This window comes from Heliangelus exortis, chromosome 2, assembly GCF_036169615.1.
Source record: "Heliangelus exortis chromosome 2, bHelExo1.hap1, whole genome shotgun sequence".
Classification (NCBI taxonomy): Eukaryota; Metazoa; Chordata; class Aves; order Apodiformes; family Trochilidae; genus Heliangelus; species Heliangelus exortis.
In genome coordinates, this window is record NC_092423.1 from 40558148 (window position 1) to 40585342 (window position 27195).

Here is a 27195-nt window from a genome sequence, read left to right on the forward strand (position 1 = left end):
TGGATATTGTGGAAGAATAGTCCATTTTTCCCTCACAAAGTTAGGGTAAAAATAGAAAAACAATGTCTCTTTTGGACAGTACTTGAAAAACCATCTGTGAGAGGTTTGAAGAATTGAGGTAGTAGTTTAGGAACTTAAGACTTCACTTATAATGTAAGCCATGTCTTTTTCCTGATGTTAAAATTCTGATAAAAACCCTTTAAATTATTTTCCAGGAGAAGTTTTGCAGCAGACTTTAGTGGTTAATGGTTAGGGGGGAAAAAAAAAAAATTGTATGTGTCTTGAAACATTGTTACCGATTTCGAAATAATTTTTCAGATGAGTTTGCTAATTGTATAGTAGTGCACAGAGGTTCCCAGCACCGCTGAGATGTTGCTGTGCTACAGATGTGTAATAAATACTGTGCTGTAAAGAGCTTGTGGGTCTTACTGAGGGGACTGGATCCCTGAATGAACCAAATCTCTCTTTGTGGAAAACCAGCCCCCTGGTGTGCAGAGGGAGCTCTTCAGGGTCCGGTGAGAGGGATTCAATACTGAGTGTCTCTTAGTGGTATTGATCACTGGAGGGTGGGTGCTGGTGCTGATCAGCCAGAGTGCTTACACGGTGAGCTTTGTGTTGGTAGAAGTTCGGTTATTTAAGCAAGTTCTAGCTGCTGGTGGGCAGCAGCATGACTTGGTGACATAGCTAAAATCGTGCCATTGCTAACCAGGAGGTATTTCTTTTGACACTAACAGACGTGCTACAATATTTAATTACTTGTTGGTTACTCGATTGTATTAACTTTACACCTGCAAATAAATTTTTGATGTTGGATACTCTTAAGAAATGCACAACTATCAGCAATTCTAGGGGTCTAAAGCTGTATAGAAATTCAGATTATCTTTTGATGCCGAGTCTATTCCAAGAGATAGCAAGCATGTAGTTTAACATGATCTGTAGATTTATTTACACTGAATTGGAGAACTCTAGGATGCAGAACAGGTATTAATTTGATCCTAATAACCCGTAGAAACTAAATCAGTCTTAAAGTCAAAGATACTCTTTAGAATATTGTGTACTGGTTTTGTTCTCAGTTTAATGTTGATGCTCAGTAGCAGTGGTGTAAAATTGTTTTCATACTGCTAATACTGGTGCACTCAAGGGTGCAACAGAATGCTTATTCTATTAAACTTGTTCTGAAAACCAACCCCCCACCCAAAAAAACCCTATACAACAAACAAAGCAAACCCCAAAATAAAAATCCAAAGAAACAGAAAACAACCCCCAAAACCACAAACCCCGAAACACCACACATTAAATTTTGATAGTCAAAAAGTAGGTAACACTTTATTTTTGAAATACTAAATTTGGTTCTCAGCGATGACCTGTGTCTTAATAGCAAATGGTGAGGTCCTGTTCTAAGTTGGTAACTTGTTTTGGGTTGTTGCTTATTCTGCTTGAATTAATAATGTGTTTGCTTAGAGTGAGTTACATGCTTCTATTTAGAAGTTTTCATTTTTTATGTTACACAGTTGGGAGGACATTTTTATAAATAGTGTGATTTCTACACAGTCTTCTACCCTGGCTGCTCTCTTAAACAAAAAGTGCCTGTTGACAGGTGAACACATCCCAGATTCTGCATTTAGCAAAAAACTGTAAACCTTTACATAAAGTTGAGGAGCACACACCCTTGGTACAACTGGACTTGGTGACAGTTGTTCAATTAAACTCAAATCATGAGCAAAATCATCCTTTCAGGTACATAATGCGTTTAACCCATATAGAGTTGATGTTACACATCACTCACTGAAAGCAATCTTGAGAAAAGATTTAGAACATTCATCGTTATAATTTGTAGAGCCCTTCAAGCTTTTTGATGGAGGTAGAGCCTGTGCTTATACTTTGCTTTTGACGAGCTTCAGTAAAATCACCAAATTGCCTTTGATTTCTGTGGTTGGCTTTTGCCTGCCTCTGTGGCAAATCACAACCTTAATTACACAGCTTGTCTTCCCGGCCCTTTTGCTCACATCACCTGGTCCACACAGTTCACTTACTATGACTGTTACTGGTTTTGCATACTGGTTGGATTAAGTTCAGCATCTTAACATGAAAATGCCACTTGTGAATGCATGAGCTGCAGTAGAGATCCAGCATGACACGTGTGGTTATGTCAGGCTCCCGCTGTATAGCAGCGCTGGGTTTTGTGCTGCAGCTCTTCAAAATGGCTTTGCAAATGAAAGTTCAGGCTATCTTAACTTTTTTTTTTTTTTTTTTAAACTATAGAATGTTGGTAATCATATGTGGTTCTGCCTTCCAGAAAGCCCTTCTTTTGATGTAGTTATGACTTGTGTCACTAGTTGGGTGTAATATTTGGTATCCTTTGGAAAAAAAAAAAAAGGGGGGGGGGGGGGGGGGGAGGTGAGGGGAAGGCAAGGCAAGGCGTGGAAAATTCTGCCCAACACATCATGTTTCACCACAACGAAGCCCTTTATGTTCTCAAGGAAGAAATAGCATTGGAGCAGTGATAGCTTTCTAGAAGTGGCTGTGGTGCTTCCTACCCGAGGAGACTTGGGCTTGCTGAGGAGAGCTCGGTCTGCTTTTGGGGGGCAGAGCAGGTGCCCTGACCTGTTTCCTTTCCCTCCAATATCCAGCTCTATGAACTTTCCCTGCACTCTGTGGATAACGTGCATGTGGTTACAAACTATTAAAACATGTCTGAGGTTTGGGGGAGGAGAGGGAGTGAGCGAGTGATTGCTTGCTTTGTTTTGAGGCTTTTGGTAGCTCCAGTTCTGGTTGTTACTGGTGGCTCTATTATTGTGTAGTCCAGTACTAGGCACGAAACTGGTGCCAGCATAGTTTGAATTTTTGGGGGGTGGTGGTGGGGGAGATGAATGAAGAACACATATGAACAGTAGTGTTAGCAGGAAACAATCAGTAACTCCTAAAGAAGGATGACTTCTTTCTGTGGTTGAATATTTTACTTATGACATCATAGATTTCCTTATGTTGAATTTTTTTTTTTTAAATTTTGTAATTGGTACTTTTAGCTTTTTCTTGCTTGAAAAGGTTATCATCAATTGTTGGGCATACCTTTTTGCAGATGGAATAGTTAAATACACCTTTCAAATCTTTGAAATTCAAAATATGCTAAGCTATGCTCGCAGGTAAAAGCAACTTGATCTACTAGTGGGGGCAGGTACCACCTAATTTAGGTATCTCTGTTAACAAATCAGTACTGTATGATTGTAAAAAGAAGACAGCAATTACTGTCTTGGTGTGATAATGGGCTTACGCATCTGTATACAAACTAAATTTGAAGTAATTAACTGCTAAATAATGTAGCTAACTTGGACAAAATAATAATTCAAATGCACTTTGTTCCTAATCTGAATATGAACTATCAAGCAAAATGCCAGGCATTTGAAAACTGCAAGTTACTAAATGCAAATAACTTTGACCTTAATGGATATTAACTTGTAAATTCTATTTCTGAATTAACTTACCTGTTGCTTGATATAGGGCTTTTCTCGACTTGGGAACTTACTGATCTAAATTTTCAATTTTGTTCAGTTTAATACAAAGTGAATTAAAACAGCATAATTGTTAAATACTACCCTATGACCCTATGTAAAGACTGTTTTTCTGTGCTGAAATGTAAACTCAGAGTTTTGTTCTCTGATCACAACAGGGTATTTAAAGCTACAGTGACAATGAAAAAGCCAATTCTCACTGCCATCTTCATCCTATACATGCACTATGTTGTAGATATTCTGTGAAAAAGGAAATGAAAAATAATGGGGTTATTTAAAAGGTGATAGTTGCTTTCCTATGATTACTTTATTATGCCACTTCTGAAAGTACGGCAATTTTTTATAGTATTATGAAATTATTAAATATTAACTGTAAAGGTTACTAAAGAAAATACACTTACACCTCTTATACAAGTGCATATTCAACATAACTTGCCTTTGAAAGAATCTGTAAAATTGAAATGTTGCAAAACTTTAAATTTCTGAACAACTGAATTTTAGTTGTTGACTTTCCCAGTTGAACAGAATGAAATTATACTTTGAGGCTTTCATCAGTGCCTGGCTGCTTTCATATCTTACTTTGTAAGCACAGAAGACTTTGGGTAATTCTTAAAAATTAAGTGAAAAATATAACAAATAGGATTTCTATGAAGTAAAAATAAAAAAAAAAAAATTGCTTAAGAGTCTATACACAAGATGTGATGCATTAACTATACCAGTACAAAATATTTACTGTGAATGTAGGTTTACTGGTGTAGGTGTACTTACTGCGACCATAATTATTGTCCTGTAAATTAAAGGGACAAATGAGCTTTGTATACAATAGAAAATTGCACACTGGCTGTTGCTTTGCTTATAAAGCTGCTTAAAACGTGTATGAGAAGTTACAATTTTTTTTCTAGTAACATGTTTGTAGATCAGAACTTAATGTAGAAGGTATTGTGTATGTGTGCAAAATGTGTATTACTTAGTGCTGCATCCCAGCTGGAAGGTGATGTGTTACACATTTTGAGAGTATAGAGTTTTTTGAGGTGAGAGTACACAGTTGTTCTAAATACCATCAACTTTTTTACTCATAAGCACATCTATGAAATAATTGCACTTGGTGCTGTCTTGTCTATACAATTTTAATGTATTTGAATAGGATTTGATTTTGGGGGAAAAACTCTTCAGAGAAAATTGCTTAAAAGAAATTATGTCCAAACACCATAAGCCTAATTTGTTTCTCTTTTCAAATAATTTATGTATAGAAAAAGTAATGGAGCCTTTTTTTTTTTTCAATTTTTTTTTTTTTTTTTTTTTTAAATTCTGCATCTGGTGACATTCAGCATATAAGTGGTGAAGCCAAGCAGCAGACTGGTCACTTTCAGTGACTTTTGGGCAAGAGAAAGAAAAGAAAACTATTTGGCTGTGATAGTGCAAACTCCATACACTGTAGTACTCTTCTGGTAGAGGTGTTACATCTCCTCTGCTTTGGATCACTAAATCAATTTAAGGCCATGTTGAACTGCCATTAGTAAAGGCCAGCACTCGGGTATTATTTCTTGTTGGTATTCAATTAGTTCAGCAGTGTGCTAGTAAAATAATTACTAGAGCATCAGAGTGAGAACTGGTGTCTAAAGAGTGTCTTATCTATTATGTGCATCAGTGTGTACTTTTTTTTTTAAGCTTGTGTCAGTAAGCTTAAATGAACTATATCCTTTGAGATGGAAGGAATTATTTTAAAGCAAAAGGAATACGATGTACAGTAAATTTGAAATTTCAGTTATAAAACGGGTGGAGTATTATATTAATCTATTGCAGTTTGTGTGGTCTAGAAGATTTAAAATAATTTGACTAGTATTTTTTTTTTAAACATGGTTTGACTTGAGATTGAAAGGTGGAAAGTAGTAATGAGAAAATACATTTTCTTTTTTTAAATAAATTTTCACCTTATTCACATGGCTAACTGCAGGTTTTTGCTGGAACAGCAGATGATGCGTGTAGTGTATCTTTTAAATGCTTGATTTTCATGTCAGTATAAAACTGGCCTCTTGAAAGGTTGAATAATACAATTTTTTAATGAAAAAAATAAAAATGGGAATTACACTCATGAGGGATATATAGTGGAAGCCATACATGTGTGTCTGTGTACATGCACACGTGTCCTGCATTCTTTAAGAGTTGCTTTAAACACTGGAAAGAGCCTGAAATGTGTGACTGTACATTTGAAAGCGTTGACTTAATCTGTTCTGTTTCTTGGTTTCTTTTGTTCTGTTAAGTACTAGGACTTTATTGATATTTTTATGTAGTATTATATAGACAGTTGCCCAAATGAAATAGTTTGCCCTTTTTAATATCCTTCTATATCATGAGATACTTGAAAATGCTAGTAAGCCTGTCTGTTAGCTGAAGTTACATATATACACTTAATATCAGACCAAGCAAGGTTTTTCATTTATTCTAGTAGTGGCCTATAAGGTCTATAAGCTTTGTGAAATCAGATGATGCTTTCAGCAGAGCGAGTGTTTCAGTTTCCTAGGCCTCACAGAAACATTTTTTTGCTGAGATAATTTTAGGAATTGGACTTTAATTTGTCATTTTTTTTACAAAGTAGTGTAGTAGAGAGAGGCAGCAAACCAGCTTTTCTTCTAAAATCCCACGGTGTGAGGTGAAACAATGAGGCAGCAGAGCCCCATAAACTGGAATGGTGTCCCTAAACTACCCTAGCACCTTTCTCAATTTAAGCTCTGCAGTACCCTGCTCACAACCTGAAAGGTTTAAACCAGTTATTAAATAGCAAAAAAAGGTAGCAAACAGAGGCTTGCAGCTCTCTGAGCCCATGCAGCAGAGTTCTTGCAATTACATGCTGTAAGTGTATAGGCAGACCAACTCTTGCTATTTTACTTCAAGCTTTATTTAGCTTTCCCTCCACTCCCCAAACCAAAACTGAGTAGGACTGGTTAATTTGGAACATACAGAGACCAAAATGGGCTGGACTTCCTTTCTATAGCTGTGGTGTAAGGAATCTGGGAAGCATTTCCAACATCCTTTGCAAAATCATGGTTGAGCAAGTTGGTCGCAGAGGTGTGGGGTCTTCCAAGTGTTTCAATGAAACTGCTGCTAATTTTATTTAGATATTTCAATCTGAGAAGAGGGAGTCACTGAGCTGTTGTTAAGATTTAATCTGGTGTCATACCTCCCTTAAAAAAGGAAGTTGACAAAACTTTTACATTGTAGGTGGTATCTGTGTCAGCTTATCTGAGGTCCATCAGCTTTCTAAGTGGTGATAGCAGGGAAAACCTGCAAAAATAAAAGCACTGTGAGGGTATATCCAGCAGCTGTTTTGTGGAACAAAGTATCTTGTTGCTTTCAAGTCTTGATACCGTTTTTTTGGTTCAGAAAGGAAGCAAAAGGGATCCTGAAATATCCTACGCTATTTCTTTCTCTTCTTTGGGCTATTTAAAAGGAATTGAATTTACTCAAAAAAGTCCTTGTTTTCTTTTCCTTATCGAGGGCGCCCCAGCCCCTAACTTAGCCAGGTATTGCAGGGACATGAAATGCAAGTTTCAGTCTAGAGCTGCTTCTTACAGCTGATACAAAACTCTACAGTTAGTCTGAAATGAAAATATGAGTACTTCAGCCAGCAGCCCCTGTGAGCACTCGGAAAACAGATGAGGGGGGAGAGGAGCCTTTAGCTACTTGGGTGACTGAAGGAAATGAGGGGTGGGGAGGAGAAAGATAAAAAATGAGCTTTGTTTCCCATCATTAGGGGATTACCAGTTCATACTGATTAGAATTTGAAATTTTGACTTATATTTAAAAGAATGTTTAGAAGCACTTTTGCATTTAAAGATATTTTTATGTTCTGAGTGACCATAAATCTAAAATGCTTGGTCAACAAGATCAGCTTAGTAGTATAATTGTTTAAGGAATACTGACTGGTGCTCTGAGGAAGAGAAAGGGTGGCAGAGAAACTGTCATGTAGAGAAAAACAATCAACACCCTCCCCCTTACAAGTCACCACTACTCCCTCACCCCTGAGAAACAGGAGGAAAAAACCCCAAAACCCAAAACTCCACAAAAACCAAACCAAAACCAAAAAAACTTCCAAAAACCCAAACTCCATAACCCCCCCCAAACCTAAAACTAACCAACCAAAGAAAAACCCAAACCATTTCTGTTTCTCCAAGGAATTTTCAGTATAGAGGAAGAGAATTCCTGAAATGTCAGAAGCCATAAAGCTAAATAAAAACCCATTCTCCAAAAGGATACTGGAGCTTGCCATTAAATTTAAAGCAGTGCTTAATTATTTAATTTTTAAAAAATCATTCTAACAAACTCCTCATTAACAACACCTGGAAAATGAAAGTTTTTTTTTTAAAAATGAAATTCAACATTAATATGCTAATAGCAGAATCTTTAGAATTTTCTTTTTTAAATGTCTTTATGGACTACTCAAGGGAACTTAAAAATAATGAATATAAGCTTTTAGTCTAATTAATGACGTGAATAATTGTCAAACTCAAATCCTGAAGCAAATGGTACTAGGTGAAAACCTACTATACGGATAACCTATACAAACCTAAGACCTACAGTCAGGCTTACACTGGTTGATTTACCTATTTTATGTGGTGTAACTTGTCTGTGTCACTATAATTCTTCTGGTTGTGCTTCTTGAGCTATCTTATCCTGGCCACAAGCACTCAGACTCTCTCAGAGCATTTGAGTTTATGGTGCAGGGAGAGGGCAGCCCTGTACCCAGTCCTTTGGGCTGCAGCTCTGCCTCTCTCTGGTCCCTTGAGAGAGCTTTCTGATCACTTGTCCTGGTGGGAAGTAGCAAGCAAATCCAATGTTTTGCAGGCACTGGAAAGAAATTTGATCATTGCACAGGGGATCTGTGAGGTAACCCAAGAGCCAGATTTTTTTCATCTTGAATGCTGAGTTAATACACCTCTCCAAAGCTCCTACTTTGTGTTGTATGTACAAGATGAAAGGAGGAAGTGCAGCCAGGAGCCAACCATTATATCTTGTATGAGCTTTGAGAAAAAATGTCTTTGCTTATATTTTATGGAGAGTTCTTATTCTGAGTGCTTTTAGATCCAGGTCTGGGATTGAATAATGTGGCAACACAAAAAGAAGTAGTGGTGCAGTTGGTGTCCTAGCCAAGCCTTGTCACTTGAATTGCTGAACTGGGTCTGAAATTGGAGGAGTAACATTTCCTCTTACAGTTTTTTACTTTCTTGATCAGTGTCTAGAAATAAAAAGTGGTGATGTTTGTTAACAAAGTTAGTATTTGAAACCATTCTCCTTTTTTTCTGCAAGTAAGGCATCAAGATGAACTTTGATTCCCCAGCTGATGGCTTGTTTTGGTGCAGCATGGTAACTGTGTCAGTGTGCCTTGTAATGTGCACTAGAAGTTAATAGCCTTCTTTTAATGGAAGTGATACAAAAACCTGTAGGTCACTTTACAGAACTTGAGTGGGTTTTTAATAGAAGTTCAGAATACCTGCTTTTTAGCTAGAATGTTTTGCCTCTATATTTATGAGAAGTGCTTGTTAGAGTAAACAAATTGAGATTGTATGATTGTGTATATACATATATTTTATATATATATAAAGATGTTGTGGAATGTGCATTCATTAAGGTTTATTTGTTGGATGTATTTGTTTATTCAGTGGATATGTTAGGTGCTTTCACGATTCAAGTATGAACAATTTGAAAAGACTGAAAAGATTTCTTAAACTGAAGAGTTTCGGTGAAGTCAGGAGGCAGGAAGAGGCTGCAGCACCTCTAACAGGATAAGCTGTTTCAGTGACTTCATCTGTATAGTTACTTTTATATTTACCATGAGGAAAATGATAAGGAGAACCCCTCTCTCTCACCTTGTAACTAAAAAAACCTGAAAGCACCACACTAATACGATGTGGCACTTAAGGATTTCTTGTTTTGTTTTGTCCTATAAGCCTTTTTTTTTTCCCCTCCCACTAGAAGAGCATCAAAAGCACTGATTCACTCTGTTGTGATCTAGCATCAGCTACTTGAAGCAACCTGAGGGTGAGAAATAAACTCTGTGTGGGGGTAGCTTTGTGTGTTGCCTTTTTCTTGCCTGTTTTTATTTTGCTGTCTGCAGAGTAAACAATAAGACACCTCTTCCCCTTCCCCTGTAAGTTAAGTTGATTACCAGCAATTTTCCACTTGGCTGTAGGAGTGGCTAACTTTCTACGGCTGTTCGGATGAGGACTTCTTTTACCACATGGCATTAGCTATGTGTGTGTGTTTTGTGGTTTGTTTTTTTTTCTGTAGAATGTTAGAGGATGGAAAGGTACCTATAGAGATCATCCAGCCCAACCTCCCTGCCAAATCAGGATCACCTAGGGCAAGCCACACAGAAACACACACAGGCAGCTTTTGAAAGTCTCCAAAGAAGGAGACTCCACAATTTCTCTGAGCAGCCAGTGCCCTGTCAGCCTCCCAGTAGTTTGTCCTCGTGTTGAGGTGGAACTTCCTATGTTCTCACTTAAATCCATTATTTCTTTTCCTATTACTGGGTACCACTGAAAAGAGATTGGCCTTACAGGTTTTCCTGGTTTTGCACAGTGTCTTATGAAAGACACTTTAAAACTTTCAAGTTAGTCATTGTTCTCTATTTTCCTCAGCAGATTTTTTTGTCACAATGTATTCCTTGTAGGTAAAATGTTCTGGATTTGGCTTAAATTTTTCTAAATTTTGTTGTATAGATTTTTGTTGTGTGGTTGTTATTTTTACTTAAAAGTACTTCAACTCCAGCTATCTAGGATAAGTTTGTACTGTCAGTCAAGCAAGCTTGAGAAATGATGGCTTTTGTCTTCATGCAGCTCTTTGGAGCTCAGGGAGAAAAAGGGTTGTTTAGCTGAATGGGTTTGCAAAGGCATCAGGCACAGCTGTTGGTGTGAGGGGCCAAGATTTTTTTTTCTAGATAACCAGTACAGCACTGCCTGCCTAGAATGGATGAAACGAATAAGGGCTTGCTCTTTACAGGTTCCTGAGGGTGAAAATGGTAGACCATTTACTTTCTGTCCCATAGGTATTGAGTTCAAACAATTGAATAGACTAACATTGTCTGTTCACTTCATCTCCTTTCAAATATGTTTAACTCTCTTCCCATAGACTCTTGTTTAAAAAGGTTTGTGCTGTGCAGGTTTAAGGCACTAATTCTGTGTGTAGTTCATATGGCTGCTGAAAATAGAGTATTACATGGTGGTATTGTTGAAATGGGAATTAAGGAGCAAGTTCCTTGGGGGGTGAGAGGGAAGGAAGGATGGTGAGATGGGTCTGGTAGGAGCCTGGGTACAATGGCTGTGGAATTGCATTCTCTTCAATACTTGTTTGCTCCCCTCTGTAACATTAAATTTTTAGATACCTATGAGGTACAAAAAAGATAAGACTGTGAGGAAAAATCATTATACTTTACTGGTGTTTGCCTTATAACTGTCTATCCTCTGGGTGTTTTAATTATTGTCCCTAAAGGGGATGTATGGGCTTCATGTGACTTCCCTTTGCTAAATGTCATAGAAAGCATAACTAAGATTGTATTGAGTGAAATTGTGCAGTGAGATTTTATTCAATGGAGGGATGCAAAAATGGAGTTTTGAGACCTCTAAAAAAAAAAAAAAGTTATGTAAGTTATGTATATAGGGAAGCAGAAAGAGAAGGAAAGAGTAGATACAAATAAGAACGCTGAAGCTGTGGGTTTCCTCCCCCCCACCAACTCTCTTTTCCCTAAGACATGCTTATTATTGTTTCAAATGTATGGAGGGTTCTTTTGGGTTAGCAGCAGAGTGTCCCTGGGCATATGTTCTCTGTATTTGCACATGAGAGATTACCCCTTACCCCTTCAGTTATCACTATGATGGCTTTTAGCATATTATCCATCTTTAGGGTACTTTGTCCTTCCTGTCTCTGTCACACATGTAGCACAAAACCCATGCTTTCCTTGTGAAAGGGCACAACGATGTCTTTGTTTTACCTGCTTTTGTTGTTGTCCATGCCCCCCAAACACAAGGCTCCATGTTTCAACATCCTAAGAATAAATGTTGTATGGTCATCAGCAGTGGCTTGAAGTAACTGAATCCAGTTACCTGCCTAATACCTGGACAGAAGAATTAAATGATGTGTAATTAGTCTTAAGAAAAGTAAATTATTGCCAAATAATTGCTTATGGACTAACCTTGTACTGAAACTAGTGAGGTCTGTTTTCTTCTAAATTAATAAAAATTGTTTCTCCTTCTTAAAGACACCTGAAAGTTCACATGCTGTGAATTATAGGTAGCTTTCAAAAACCTTCATACAATACAGAGTGCAAACATAATTTGCCCAGACTTAAAAAAAAAAAGTTGACACCTATTAGCAATGTCTATTTAGAATGGAAGAAATGAATGAAGAAATCTGCTTTAACTGGAAAAAGTGCATACACAAGGCTACCATGAGTCACATTGAGATATGCTGACAGTGTTTTACCAAGGATTTATGAAGACTGTGCGAGTTATAAATTAAGTGGAACTGTTATGATAAAGTATCTTCATGGAATTTGAAAGGACTGTGTATTCTTACACACCTGGTATGATTGCAAGTAGTTGTAAAGTAATAAAACTTAGTATTATTTAAAAATAAGACCCTCAGGGTTTATGCTGCTTGGGGTGTAACAGCTATAGAAGATTTGCAGATCCCTTCCTCTGCTGAGGAACATAGGGTTATGATGAGGATGGAAAGCATGCTAAAAAAAGCTGGTGTCTGAGGTGAGAGAGTATTTTCAGGAAGGTGCTCCTGTATTTTTCTTTCCTTTCCCCACCTATTGTGTAGAGGTTTTGTTCCCGTACCGAAGCGTGCTTTCTGAACTCAAAACTCATCCTCGTTGGAGCTGCTGCTGCTTCGGTAAATTCAGTCAGACCCAGCTTTGTCCTTCAGGCTCTCTTCTACGCATTTGCATTTGGCTTGGGATTTTTCCTGGGGAAGTTGAGAGCTGATTCTCCCTGGGTTCGTGTGCAGGCAGCAGAGAGGAGGCTGCGGATCGGTCCTCCTGCCCAGCAGCGAGGATCTGTGTGGGGCTGGAGGAGCTGGCGTGGGGCTGCGGGGCACAGAAGAAGGGCAGGAGGAGCGATCCCTCCGGGGCTGCACAGGCTGATTCAGTCTCTGCTCACTGCTACTTCAGTGCTTGTTCTGGTTTTGGGAACACATCCACCTCTGTTATTCATTCTGTTTGGGGGGGGAAAGGGAGAGAGGGAAAGGGGTTACAAGATTAGCGTATTTTTAAGGTAATTTTAAGAAATCTATATGTATCTTTTGTATATATAGGAGCTGATGGTAACAGGAATGAAGTGTGAAAGGTGCTTGTGATCTTTTATCTTACACTAGTTCTGTGTGATACTTCAGTTGGCCATGTAAAGCTGTATTAATTTTTTTCCCTTGTGTTATTGATACAGCGGTGATGTTAAAAAAAAAAAAATTAGGTTTTCACATGTGTCAATAAACATCAGACTTAAAACTTAGGCATAGGATGACAAGTTAAAATTACTTGCAGAGCAGCCAAGCAACAGATAAAGGTGTAGATTCAAATTATATGGTTTGTATACCTGCTCTTGTATTTTTGAAGTGACCTTTCAGTTTCATACAATAGGTGTCTCACTATTGCCATGAACTGAGGTGCACAGCAGGACTGTACCTGTTTTGTACTAGGCTTGCCATTTCCTTTGGGGCTTTATGAATGTGGTAAAGGAACCGGTAATTTTAAGGTGGCATTTCTTCCTTGCTCCTCTCCCTTCCTTCTCCTCCCTTTCAGGATACTGTAGTTATTTTTATGCTGCAAATGTTGGTTGGCGAAGTTTTAAATGGCATCAACGTTTTTCAGTCCCTCAAAGCCAAGTGAGAAGATTTAAAAGAAAAAACCAAAACACCTTGTGTTAGGTCCTTTATCATCCAATAAAAGTAGAAATTGCTCTTTTTGCATGTTCATCTTTCAGGTGTCTGTGCAGTAAAGGAGAAGATACATAGGTTTTTTTCCTTCCAAAATGAAATGCGAGGTGACACTTGTGTAAGTTTATCTGGGAAGGACTTTCCTCTCTGCTTCTCACAAGTGGATATACATTGCACAGCATGAGCATTTGCTGCCTAACTTGATGTGGAGCTGGTGTGAGACCTGTTGTTGGTGTGCTGGGTGGGCTGTTGTGTGCTTGGGCCCTTCTGCAAGTGGCTCTCCTTGCTACGAAACCCACAAATAGTGTGAAAGACAAATGGCCTGACCCAGTTTGAAGCACATTGAATAGTGTATCGGCTGCCAATTTTGTGGTTTGGGATTTCTCTGCATTCAAATTTGCCAGTATTTTTAATACAGAATGAACATCTACTTTCATGTTCTACTTCAGGGACCCAACTAACATTCCAGTTTCAGGTGCTGAGGTTATTTCAATATTTCAGAGCAGTGTATCACTACTTTAGGGTGATTGTTTTGTAGCAGGATCACTAGCTGAGATTACAGTTTAAGGAAATCTTTGCAGACTTCAAGAAGATTTTCTCCCCTTCCTATAACGGTGAAGGAGATCCTGAGGATTGCTTTATTGGAAATGAAAGCTTAAATGGGATTGTGTGCAGCCTGGGTTTTTGTTCTCCCTTCCTTGCCTATTTACATTATCAAATGCTGAAACTGGCTAATGAAATGCTACAAAACCAAGACCTGTTCATCTTTTATGAAGAAAGCATGCTTGTCATTTGGTCTCACAGTACTTGTAGTGTTAGGGGTGATGTAGCGGTGTGAGAAGTCTGGCCAAGGTGGTTTTGTGCTGTAAGCTCTGGCTGCACCCTGAAACGGAGTCTGTGGAGAAGAGCATTTCAAGATGCAAAACATTCACTGCAGGCCTGTGTGGGTGGGTGGTGGTGGTGGTGCTATGGAAAGGAGGGTATTTTAAAAGGATCTGAGGGGGGAAATGAAAGCTTTCGATTTTATTGCTAGACAGGAACATCTCAAACTTTTTTTGTTGTAAGACTTTAGTGGCCTGTAGAAGTTTAACAAACTTCTGTTCTAAAAACTCCTTAAAATGTGAAGCATTTTTCTGTCAAGAGATCAGTACTGAGCAATTAAAGCACTAAGTAGAACTGGGTGTTAGAACACAAGACACTTATTTTAGCTGCTTTGGTGAACCAAAATGTAGCTGATACCTTCTAAGTGAGACCTCTCTGTGTTGTCCCCCCGCCCTTCCCCAGATCTTCCCAGGGGAGCCAGACTGACCCCACCAGCATGCCCTACCTGAGCCCAGCTGAAACTGTGTTAATCTACACATTCTTGTAAATCCCAAGGGTTTTGTGGCATCTCTGGCATTTATTTGTTCTCTGACTTTGGGGGAAGGGAGGAGACAAAAGACTTGGCTGTGAAGGCAGCCAGCACACTGCCAGGCTTTGCAGCAGCACTTCAAAGTGGATGTTTTGTTTCCTAGATAAGCGAAAACTGATGTAAATTTGGGGTGCAAATACAATGAATTTACTTATTCTTACTCCCTTCTCCTGATCAGAGATGGGGAATGTCAGCTACATAAATCTTAGGATATAGTTAATTTTTAGGCTAATTAAAAGTTTAACAGCAAAGCAAATGTATTTATTCAAATTTATATTATCTTCCTTGAAGGGATGTAGAATCCTGAAGTGTGTTCTTGATGAATTAAAAAACATATAAAAATTTAAAATTCTTAAAGTGTGTGCAGCAGAACCCAGTACAAATACATGGGATTATCACACCCCATTTATAATGGAGAGAGTTAGATACTGAGAGGCCTTAAACCTGAAATAGAAATAGTCTCCAAGAAAAGTAGAGACTGTATTAAATGTAACAACTATCAAGTGTGTAACAACTGTATTTCTGTAACAGCTCTTAGGATCTGAAATGGTTTTGATCTGACTGTTATCCCCAACCTCCTCACTCAGCCCCCAGTGATCTGTTGGGTTTTTTTGTTGGGTTTTTTTTTTTTGAGTTGTGCATTCGATTTTGCTCCTCGTAGTACTACAGATGCTTAAGTATGGGCACTGCTATATGCATAGGCTGTCTTGCAATAATGTTTTCTAATGTTTTTTTTTTTTAAATATTTTCTTTAATTTATCTACAGGAGTCGGAAGCTTCAGATCAGAAATATCCCGCCTCACTTGCAGTGGGAGGTAGGAAGTTACTTTAAAAATTGATCTCTGCTTAAAACTGTTTCTGTTTCTCTCTTTATCCACCAGGCTTTTCCCCTTCCCCCACCTTTCACTTGCTTTGCACACACCACCCATTCTGTTCTGGGGAAAAATCTCTTTGGAAGAGGGAACAATAGGGCCTTCTAAGCAATTCAGATAACTGCCTTCATTTCTGCTCTCCGAGTTAACCATAAAAAATGTTGAAATGGATTCCTTGGTGAATGCTGACTTCCTGATCCAGTCTCTCTCTTTGACTGAAAGCTTGTCTGTTTTGGACGTTGCTGGTGTGTGATTTCAGTAAACTTAATGCAAGTTTGTATTTAAATACTTGGCCAAACCCAGAAATTTAATGTTGATCCTTTTACTTTTAATATGTTTTTCCTTGTTCCTCTATAGTTGTGGAATTATGGCAAATTGTTTGCTCGTGCTATTATGTTTATTGGAGCTCACTGATATATTGTACACTTTCTGTTTACACTCCACAACTAGTGTTAGAATTTTTGCAGTAGAGGGGCTACTGTGAGAATGGATCCATCTTTTTACTGGGTTTGTACCTCATATGTGTTTTAAAAACTTTTTCACATTTTACTAGTGGTTAAGTCATACTTTTGCCTGAGGGAGATTGGAGGGTGAGGCTCTGGTGATGTTCTCTGAGCAGATTTGGTCTGCAGTCTGCATTTGATGTTCTATATGCAGCTACTTGCTTGCACTGCCAAATTGCTTCCTAATTTTGAAGGAAGGAGGTATTGCTCTGTCCAGTCTAGTCTGTCAGCCACTGGGTTTCAGTAAGATATCAGCACACGTTGCCTCTTATTACCTCAGTCTGTCCTCCCGCTGTGTGCTGTCCTGGTGTGTAAGTCTTTCCTCTGCACTTCCCAAAACTTGTCCTCCCCTCAGTTGAGCTGTATCCACTTGATACTTTTTTTATCTGAAAATTTTAACTGTCGTGTCCCACCCACCCCCCCTTTTTTTTTTTTTTTTTTTTTTTTTTTTTCCTCTTGTCAAGCTTTTGGAGTAGTAATAGAAAAAGTTTGAGGGTGACTGATTTGACAACTTGTTGGTACAGACTTTCACTCTGATTTTGCATGGGCATAGTGAATATCACAGCAAAGGCATATGATTCAGAAAATTGTGAATAAACACAGATTAAAGCATTGTTGAGAAGAGTACATTAAAGAGGTTTAACCTGCTCGCTGCTCCATACACGGATGTAGTGATTGCTGCGTGTGTGTTCCAGATGACTACCCTGTTTTCCACCAGCTTCCTGATTTTTAAAAAATATTTCCTTCTCTATATCTGCAGTTTCTGTGGTGACATGTGGTCTCAGACAAATGTTCTCTCTGCCCCACCTCTTTAAAACAGTTTTAAAAGTTCCCAAGGAAAAGTTAAAATTGTCCCTATTAACAAAATCTCAACCTTGTCTGGATGTCCTGCAATTGCTTGTACAGACCTCACCCTCTGGGCACAGAATTTAGAGGAATGAAGCCCCAAAATAACTTCTAGACTACTTTTGCATTCCCTTACAATGTCAGAGCTACTTGTCAATTATGGTTTGTCCACTTAGAAAGTACTGGTGGTCTGTCACTTCTGTACTAAGCAGGTAAGTTTTTTTTAATATTCTCAGAAGAGTGATGGTGACAAAATATAGCAACCAGTGATTAAATTCATCAGGGAATTGTCTTATGACAAGCTTACATTGGGCACTGATGTCTTTTTTTGGTGCTAAAAGCCCTTCCAAAAACTTAGAGTTCTATAAGAAAATTTAGGATGTTTGTTCCTTAAAACCTTTCTTGCAACTAGTTGCCTGGTAAGGAAAGCAGAAGTTTATGCATAGAGGGAGTGTGTGTGGCAGCTGAAGCAATTTTACTCAGATTGTTTCTTATAGTCCCACTGTGCCAATCTGCTTGCCTCATCACTTCTTCATTAATTGCTTGAATAAAGACTGACTTGTAATTGGTGTGAAATCTATAAAACTGAACCAAAACCCACTGATGAAAGAGGTCTCTAGGTTAGTTCATCTATCAGTTCTCATGCATGTTTGATATTGAAATACAAAACACACTTGGTGCCCCGCAACAGCTTTCTTATTATGGTGACATATGGATATGTGAAAAGAATTGAAAGATTAATTTGCTTGACTTTTTTTTAATAAGTATTTTTTAAAAACCATTATTAGGAAGGTTACCTTTCATTTTTTGCAAAAGGCTCTGTAAAAGTATTTTCTTAAGACAGTTATATCAATGGAGCATGTTTTAATTTTGATCTTTCTATAAAGACCTCGCAGCAGCCTTCCAGAAGGGACTACACAAAAGCTGGAGAGGGACTTTTTGCAAGGGAATGTAGTGATAGGACATGATGGAACACTTCTATGCTGAACGAGGGTAGATTTAGATTAGATATTGGGAAGAAATTCTTTACTGTGCAGGTGGTAAGGCAGTGGAACAGTTTTCCAAAGGGAAACTGTGGATGCCCCTTCCTTGGAAGTGCTCAAGGGCCAGGCTGGATGGGGCTTTGAGCAACCTGGTCTGGTGGGAGGTGTTCTTGCCCATGGCACGGGGGGTTGGAACTGAAGGTACCTTACAACCCAAACCATTCTATGATTGTATGCAAACAGGCATTTTGCATGGGAAGCCTACAGGTGTGTTCCTAGCAGTCAGGTTCAGGTCTCTCATTTCATGCTTTGAGGCTGCTGTTTGTTACCCGTGTGTCACACAGTGACCCTGTAAGTCTTGGGCCACGTGGCACTGGGACCCAGCAAGCATCTCTGTACACACAAACCCAACAGAGATGGTCCTTGGCTTACAATAAATTGCCCACAAACTCTCTTATAACGAGGAAGTAATCCATAACGTCCTCAAATGCAGCTCAGTGGGTGTGGAGAAAGCTGGTCTGGAAAGAGGGGTAAGGATACTGGTCCCACAGGAGTGTAGCTGAAGTGTTTGCAGTGTGAAATGTAGCAGTTTGGTAGTAGCTCCCACTCATCCTAGAGAATAATATTGCCTCCTGGCTTTCAAACTAAGAAAAATGTTCAGGGAATAAATTGAAGCTTATTTTGGACCAAGAAAGTTTTGCAATACTTGATGGGGGAAGATGCCCCATCACTGATATGGATTCTTTGTCCATGCAGATGAGAAATGGTTCTAAAAATTAAGTGTTGGAGTAAATGAGTTTCCCGTGGAAAACCTTCCACTTGTTTCAGTAGTGTAGCTCCTTATCTTTCCAAGAGGCATGTGCACCTATTCAGTAAAATTTGTCTCATGCCTTTAGTTGCATGGATGAGAGAAAACATTGAACTTAAGGAAAGTTTGGCTTCCTCTGGGAAGAAACTGAGTATCGTGCAGACTCGTGTGGTAGGACACTTGACAGGTAGTTATCCCATATAGATTGTGAAATAAACAATGGGTATAAATGGCCACAGCCTGATAAGCAGTTATTAACAAGACTTTCATAATCCAAATACGCAAATTTAGATTAACGTTTTGCTTTAAGGCTGCCTTTTTGGAGAAAAATATTTCTGCTCATTTTTGCCTTCACGTAGGCTGAAGTGACTGAACACAATACTGACTCTTACAACCAGCCATAGCAATTGGACTTCTAGTTGTTTCCTCTGGGAGCAACGTAAGAGTTCACTGTGTACTTATCACACCATCATGGCACAACTAAAAAAGGTAAGATAACCCTTTTAGACCATATTCAGGGCTAAGCAGTAGAAGAAAAGCAGATAATGACCCGCTGCAGTCTGCTGAGTTAGCGACCTTGAGGCTTTGTTTCAGTATAGTATCCTGAAAAGCTAGCTCTTGAAGTGCAGCTGTAAAAGATAAAATTCTAATGTAGTTCCAAGGCATTCAAGGTTAAGTTGGTACAAAACTTGCCTGGTGATTAATTTGAACTTCACAAGCAGATTTTTTGCAAGGTTCTGCAGGTTTCTGTGAGTTTGGGTATGGGTATTCTTATATGCCTTGCTCTGCTAGGAGAAACTGGAGGTGAAGAGAAGGCAGCATCTCTGTCTAAACTAAGAAAATTTAGGGCTTGACTTAGACTGAAACTGAAATTGTGACTGGTAGGGCCTTATTCAGGTTCATGTTCTCTACTCATACAGGAGGTCATTTGCACTTCTTCCCTCTTTCCTCATTGGACTGCTTGGGTTTTAGGACTCTGGAACAGTGCCTGTGTTCCATAAGTGTCAAAATTTCCGGAATGCATAATCTTCCTTTTATTCTGCTTGCATATAAATTAGAGGTTATTTTATCAATTTAGTAATTTGAAAGGTATGTGCATGATTAGATTTTATTTTTTAAAGAAATAGGTTTCACTCACAAAATCTGTTGGGTAACACAAGCTCTCAGACAAATAGTGTATCCTTTTCAGTGATAGTAGGTGGGTTTCATCGCCTTCCCCCCCCCCCCTTCTTCTCCTTAATTCATCAAATACAAAGTCCAGATTGAAGCTAACATTTGTGACAATTGAAGGATTTTGGTACAGCCCCTTTTCCCATTCTCTGCACATAGCAGTCTCCCCTCTTTCTCATTGGAAACAAGTGCTCTGGCTCTATGGTCTCTGCAATAAAGTAAATAGTTCTCTATTTCTCTTTCCTGAACTGTAATGTACTGTTATGACTCCTAATTTGTAACTGCAAGTAATCTTGTACTTAGCTTGTGAGTATTCAGCAAAGGAGGTGTATTTGCAAGGCAAAAAGATGCTTTCAAGAGGAGGTTTAGGTGTGGGGATTTAAAAAACTTGAATACATAGAGTTTGTTTCTGATTCAACAAAATGGGGATTCAAGTAGAGTCCTTCTGAGAAGGAGATGCTAGGTAAAACTTTTTTTTTCCCCCTTTCTTTTAAATCAGTTTAAAACTAGTTTCTTCAGTGTAGAAGATGCTTCCAGAAATTTTCTTTCCAAATAATTTGCTCCATGTTTAGTGAACGAAGTGCTAGAGAGCAGACTTTCAGGACACAGATGGTGCCAGAAACAGCACTTGCTGGCTCAGCGTGAAGGTATTTATTGAAGAGTTCCCACCTATCTTCTGTGGGCTCATTTCATTACTGGTTTGTGTGGAGCAGATAAACAGATACAGTGTTGATGAACTTTGTGACAAAAAAAGGTAGACTAAAAGCCCAGGCTAGGGAGTGTGAACCTGTTGAGTAAGCAGAGAATCAGGGAAAACATTGTGAATGTGTATTCCTAGCTTTGCTGTGAGACTTGGAGGTTGCTTTTGGGGACAGAAATGTGTGGGAAGGGAGGTCTGATTTAGCTCTTCCAAAGGGAAAGGCATGTTACTAAATAGGGTGTGCTTTTCCTCACATTTTCATGGAAATGCAAAATGAAGTCTCATAGTGATGCTGAGAGCTGTGATGTTTTAGATTCTCCAAGCAGCAGTAGTAATGGAAAAATATTTCTGGGTCAGAGTTGCATTGTGAGTGCAGGTTCTGCTTTGAGATTCTGTCAACACAAGAAAGGTTTGAGCCATCACAACCATCTGCATATTTTGTAAGACAATTTTCAGTTTCTTTAAAAAGACTTGAGACTGATTCTGACTGTGGGTAAATGTTAGTAAATCATCTTACAGTGCACATAGCTGTTTGTCCTGAGGGTCTGTAGTAGCTTGCATTTCTGCTTTTATGAAAACAGCTATGTGGGGTAGGTTGCTTGTTGATAGTTTTTTTTTAAATCTAGAGAAGCAGTGTAGAAACTAATGTTACTGAATGATTCCTGTTTATGATGGAGGTTATTCAAGAATACCAAGGTTATGAAGAGGAGGACAGGTGTGGAACCTGTGGGTTTTAAGAAAGGAAAAAGAAAAACATGAAACCATTGCAATTAAAAATAAATTAGGAGTATAGCACATTTCTCATAAAGCAAGACGTAAAGGGGAGATCCAGAAATGAGCTGAGCTGAAATGACAAGAATTCTAGAAGAAAGATGAATCAACAGTAAAGAGGTTTAAAGTGTATTGAAATATGATCTTTTACCTCAAGCCTCCTCCAAGAATCCCAAATTAATGTAGTGCTATAAAAATAATGTATAGCTATAAAAAGGAGAACGGAATGCTAACCGTGCACAAATTATCTGCTGCTGCCTGCTAAGTGTGGGAATCTCTGCTAGGGACCTTTGTATTCTGTTTCCTCCTCAGTGTGCTACATCAGGCACTTGGAGAACTTTTTGCCAGTTACTACTGGTCTGACTCAGGAGGGTGGAGAATGTGTTTGTCTCTTCTCTGCAGCTGTTTTACATATTTGAAGACTTATTTAGGGAGGGTTAAGGAGAGAGTTTGTTCTTTCAGTCTCTTCTCAAGGCTCTTATTTCTAGACAAGTGATTGTTCTTAAGTCTCTCACCTGGTGATGTACTATGAGGCTTCTCCAGAGTAGTTTCTGTGCTTGCACTCCACTTCAGCCTTGTGCCATCTTCAGGTCTAATTAAACACAAACCTGATGCAACACTGGATTTGGTGGTCCCTGCAAACACTGAGAGCTCTTGTGTTTGACAGTAGGCTGGTAATGATTTACCTGGCAGTGATCACAAGGTCTCACCTGCTCTTGGGGTGTTTACCTTACGAGATGGTGTCAAAAGCCTTCTGAAGAGAGATCCACAGCCCTCATAGATTGTTAATTCTGTTATAATGAAAAACTGGAGACATTTATCAGGAATTATGCACATCAAACAAAGGTTGAATGCTTACCACATGCTTGTTTTGATTCCTAAATACAGGAGAGAGGATACAGGCAGCCCCTGGGGCAATGCAGAGAATTTGGGCAGCACTGCCTCCTCCTGGTCTTGGATCTATACCCAGGGGAGCATGGGGGTCTGCCTCCCAAAGGGGAAAGAGAGGATGGTCTTCTTTCCTTTCTGCTATCTGACCTGGGCTCCAAATGCTGAAATAACTATTTTACCCCAGCTCAGCATATTTCCCATTGTCTAGTTGAGCTTAGCAGCAGGTGAGGCAATCTGATATAGTAAAGGGATCATGTCTATGACAGACCACCCAATTGTGCATTTAGGACAATATACTAGCTTATGCTGGGTTATTAATTGCCTGGGTTAATTGTAGGGGGTGATATTTACAGATATATGTGAGGTAATAATGTTTTTGCAGGTGTTTAAAATACAGGGTGTGGGAGTGGCTGTCCTTGGACAAACCTACAGTGAGCATATTTCTCACTAGTGTGTTGGCTACAGCAATGCTGATAATCACTGTAAAGTTGTTATAAACAAGGGGAAAACTCTAATAGGAAAAGTAATTTTCTTTGAGAACTGGACCGTGACCTTTTTTTACTTAAATCAGGATCTTATTAAAAGTAGTTGGTAGTGATGTTTTTATCAAAAGCCTGACCCTACTTAAGAGTTAATATCCCAGATGTCCTCACTGAAGGCGCTTGCTGTTCTTTTATTATAATTCTAGGCTTCTAAAAGTAGCATAGTGTTGATGACCAGAACTTTTTTATTTAGAAAACATGCATTGCAGCAACTTAAGTAAGGATTATTAGAGAAGTCAGAGGAGAGGTCAGGGCTCTGCTGTGCTCAGCTCCTAGAAGATGCAGAAGGTGGTCTTCCAACCACCAGAACTAGACTTAATGTTAGTACCCTGTTTCAAAGAAATCAGAAAACTCATCAGGTAAGAGCTGGCTTGACCGACACAGTGAAAGTTGTTCTTTTTCCAAGTGGATAAAGTGATAAGCTGAAAGAATAGGAAGTGGAAGATTTTTGGCTCCTGTTCTAGGAAACATGGTGTTGGGTGGCTGTTCAGGTAGCCACTTTGTGTCTTATGGCAGAGGCAGGAGGGTTGGCTGAGCAACTTTTGAAGAAGGTGTTGAAGTGTCATGGCTTTTTGACCTGCATCTAAACAAGCTGGAATACCTGCTGGCTTCTCTACATATACTAAATAGTAAGCTGCACTGACTTTGGGGCATGGTTTGTGAGCTGTTGGTTAGCCCTGCTGTGGGGGTGACATGAGAAAGAATAGAAGCAAGCATCCACTGGGACCTGAGACTTTTGATCTGTTGTCTCCTCTGAGTCACACAGCTTTGTGATTCAGTGAGTTGTCTAAATTTCTCTATTGGAATATGAACTGCTCTTGGCTCCAATGTCAAAGCCCAGGAAACCAGTGAGTTCTAAGTGTTAAATGTGGCCATTTCAACTGAGACACGCAGAAGCTTTATGTCTTTGGAGACAGCATTTATGGACCTACATCTTATTTTTCTTCCAACATTCAGCGAGGAAAAATAGCTAAGTGAAGGGTTTAATAATAATAAAAAAAAAAAGGAATGACTCAGTGTTTCTGTCTGATCAGTGCAACTGTTTGATCCAAACTTTTCCCCCCATCCAAGTTTGTTCTGTTGTCCTGTGACTGAGATGAGAAAAAAAAATCTGTTCTTGTGGATAGTTTTTGATCTTCTAGCACAAAGAAAGGTGCAACCTGTGAACCCTTAACTTTTCAGAAACATTCTAATACTTAAAACAGCTGTTAGTGTGCAAGAATTTTTGCATTGCTACCATGGGATTGCTTGGCACTGTTAGAACAATGTGTTGCTCACAAGCCTAGAATAATATGGTTACTTGTTTACCCTGTCACTAACAGTGACTTGAGAAATCTTAAGATGCACAAAGCTTGCTTGGATCAAAACAATTCTTGGGAAACCAGCCACCAATTTTACTCTTTATTTGCAATTCTAGAAAGGTGTCTGTGAAGACTTTTGTTCAAGGGCTAAGTTGCTGAAGTCTTGCACCCCTTAGGTAAAATTTTTACTCAAGGAGTCACTTTGATCATGGTGCAACCCCTTTATCCAGTGTTGTGACTTGTACTTTCATAGAACTGCAAAACCATTCAGGTTGGAAGGGAACTCAGGAGGTCTACAGTCCAACTTTCTGCTCAAAGCAAGGTCTATTGAATTAAAACCACATTGCATCAAGTTTTGTTCAGTCTTGGAAACTTCTAGGAATGCAGTTTGTATAGCCTCTCTGAGTGTCCAGTTCTATGGATTATTGAATTTATTAGTGAGAATTGCTTTCCTTGTACTTGGTGAGTACATCTGTTTTTTCACATTAAGACTGTTGTCTCTTGTTCTCCCGCTCTACACCTATGGGAAGAGCCTGTCTCTATCTTCTCAATGACCTCTGGGCCAGGCTGCTGCTATAGACCCCTCAAAGCTGTTTATTCTGGGTTCAGCAAGCCTAATTCCCTCTGCCTGCTCTCACTAGAGGGATACTTCAGCCACCAGTGGCCCTTCATTGAACACACTCTGGCATCTCAACGTCTTGGAGGAGGTTCCAAAACTGGATGCAGTATCTACATGTGAATATCCCCTTTTATTCAGCATTCATTAACTTTCCTCTATCCACTGATTGTACTCCTGTTAAACATATCAGGTTGTTGTTGGCCTTCTTTGATGCTAGGATGCAGACCTGGTTTGTGTTCAGCTTGCTGTCCACCAATATCCCACGTGGTCTTTTCAGTAGAGCTGCTCTCCAGCCAGGTGGTCCTTACTGTGTACTGATGTGTAGAGGATTATTCCTTCCTTGGTGGAGGACTTTGCGTTTGTCCTTGTTAAACTTCATCGGGCTGCTGTTGGCTAATTGCTCCACCCTGCTTGGGTGCCTCTGGGTGGTAACCTTGCCCTCTGGTTGAGTGTTCCCTTCCTTGGTTTTGTCCCCAAACTTGAAGATGTGCTGCAGCACCTCCTCCAGGTCACTGGCAGTGATGTTAAGAAGGACAGGCCCTGGGACAAAGAAGTTGTCACTGGCCTTCAAGTAGAGTCTGGGCAGGTGGTCCTCTGAGCCCAACTGGTATTCATCATAGCATTATTACTGGAAATTGGGCTGGTATGGGCAATCTCTGCAAGTCTGCCACCTGCATGCCTAGGAGGGCAATGGTATTTGGGAATGGTGTGGCATCTCTGCAGATAGAACTTAATATACGTGCCATTGCTGGCTAAATATCCTTAGACACAATGATACATTAACCCATTGTTCAAGCCTCCCTTAAGTGAAACAGCCAGGGTATAAGCTGCACCAGCACACTGCTGCTCTCTTCATTACACATGTAATCACTTTGTCTCTTTTCTCACTGGTATTCTGACACCATGAAAAACAAAGCACCAAAGGGCTACTTGGTGAAAATTATAGCTCCTGAAAACTTATCATTTTGAAAGCAACCTCACTTTTGCGAGTTGCAATGAACAGCCTGAAGTATGTTTTTCACCCGGGAAAGAACATACTTTTTTTGGATAGGAAAAATGTAGTTATTTCTGTCAAAGCAATTGAAGTTAACTTTTCTGTCTTTTGCATGTAAACTTAGTGTCTCCTAATTAATTGTTCATTCTTTCTGATATATATTAAATCTTGTTCACTTTAGCGTTTATGTGAAGTGAGGAATCAGTAGTTCTTGCTGATGTCAGGTCTTTTGTGGAAGTGCTGGTTTTGGATGCTGGGACTGTAACCCAAAAATTCCTGTTGAAATGAGATGTCAGTACCTTTTTATGTTGGCAGGTATGAAGCTGTTAGTAAAGCTATATGTTTTTATAGAGAGAGATGCCTTCCAAGTGTTGTAAAATTAATGTGATTAAGAAACTAGTTACTCTTCTCTGGCTCTTGGAGAGGTTCTGAACTAATCTCAGATACTTGCATTGAAAGATGGTGTCACTAACAGGGACTGTGTCTTCAACCTTACCAGTAGTATAATTGGAAAAGAGTTGAAGGAAATGCACACACAAACTCATTCCTCAGGCAGTAACAGGGAAAATATTCTGAGCTCTTGTTCATGGTAGCCAAATCAATAGAAAAATGTTAACTTTATGGCCTTTCTGAATCCACTTAATTTGTGCATAAAGAAAATAAAACCAGGAAAAATGGGCTGAGAGTAGGTTTATGTGTAGTCCTGTAGCCCACTTTTGCTGGGCTTTGGGAGGGGTACAAAAACAAGGGTAAGGATGTAGAGTAGCTCACCAGAATCACCACTTGGCTTTCAGTGTTTTGCAGCCCTGTAACCTACTGACCCAGAAATGATGCATTTCTATTTGTTAAATTAATCCAGAGCTTCTGTGAATGTGTTCTTCAACCAAGGCAAACACATCCACACAAGGTGCTGCAGTGAAGAGAGTTGCATGGTTTTAGGGCATGTTGCAGAAAGAGCCATTCTACCTCACGTGCTTTGAACTTCCACCTGCCTCCCAGCTCCCATATTGGAGGGAACAGTGAACAGTAGTAGATCCATGGACTTTTCCTTCCCCTCTACCTTTCTTATTGATCATTTTTATTCCTCAGGGGTTTCTTTTCCAGGATGAAGACCCATACCTTGTTTAGTTGTTTGTGTGTGGAAGCTGTTCCCTGTCCTTTGGTTATCTTTGTCCCATTCTTAGACAATTCTATGAATTAATTTGGAGCTGAAGGATTGAATCTGCACACAGTTGTCATTCATTTTAGGTAATTCCACTTTATGAAGTTAGCTAATGTCCTAAGTATGTCTTGGGTTTTCTTCCCTTTTGCTAATTTTCTTAAAAACAAACATAACAAAACAAAA

General features: G+C 39.2%; 1 protein-coding gene across 1 annotated transcript in view; it reads left to right on the forward strand.

Annotated features, from left to right (window-relative positions):
* Positions 1–27195, forward strand: part of IGF2BP3 (insulin like growth factor 2 mRNA binding protein 3) — a 115311-nt gene that overhangs the window by 9555 nt on the left and 78561 nt on the right. The window contains exon 3 of the mRNA XM_071735708.1: positions 15617–15665. Within this exon, the coding sequence (XP_071591809.1) occupies positions 15617–15665 (49 nt within the window). The remainder of the gene's footprint in view (positions 1–15616; positions 15666–27195) is intronic.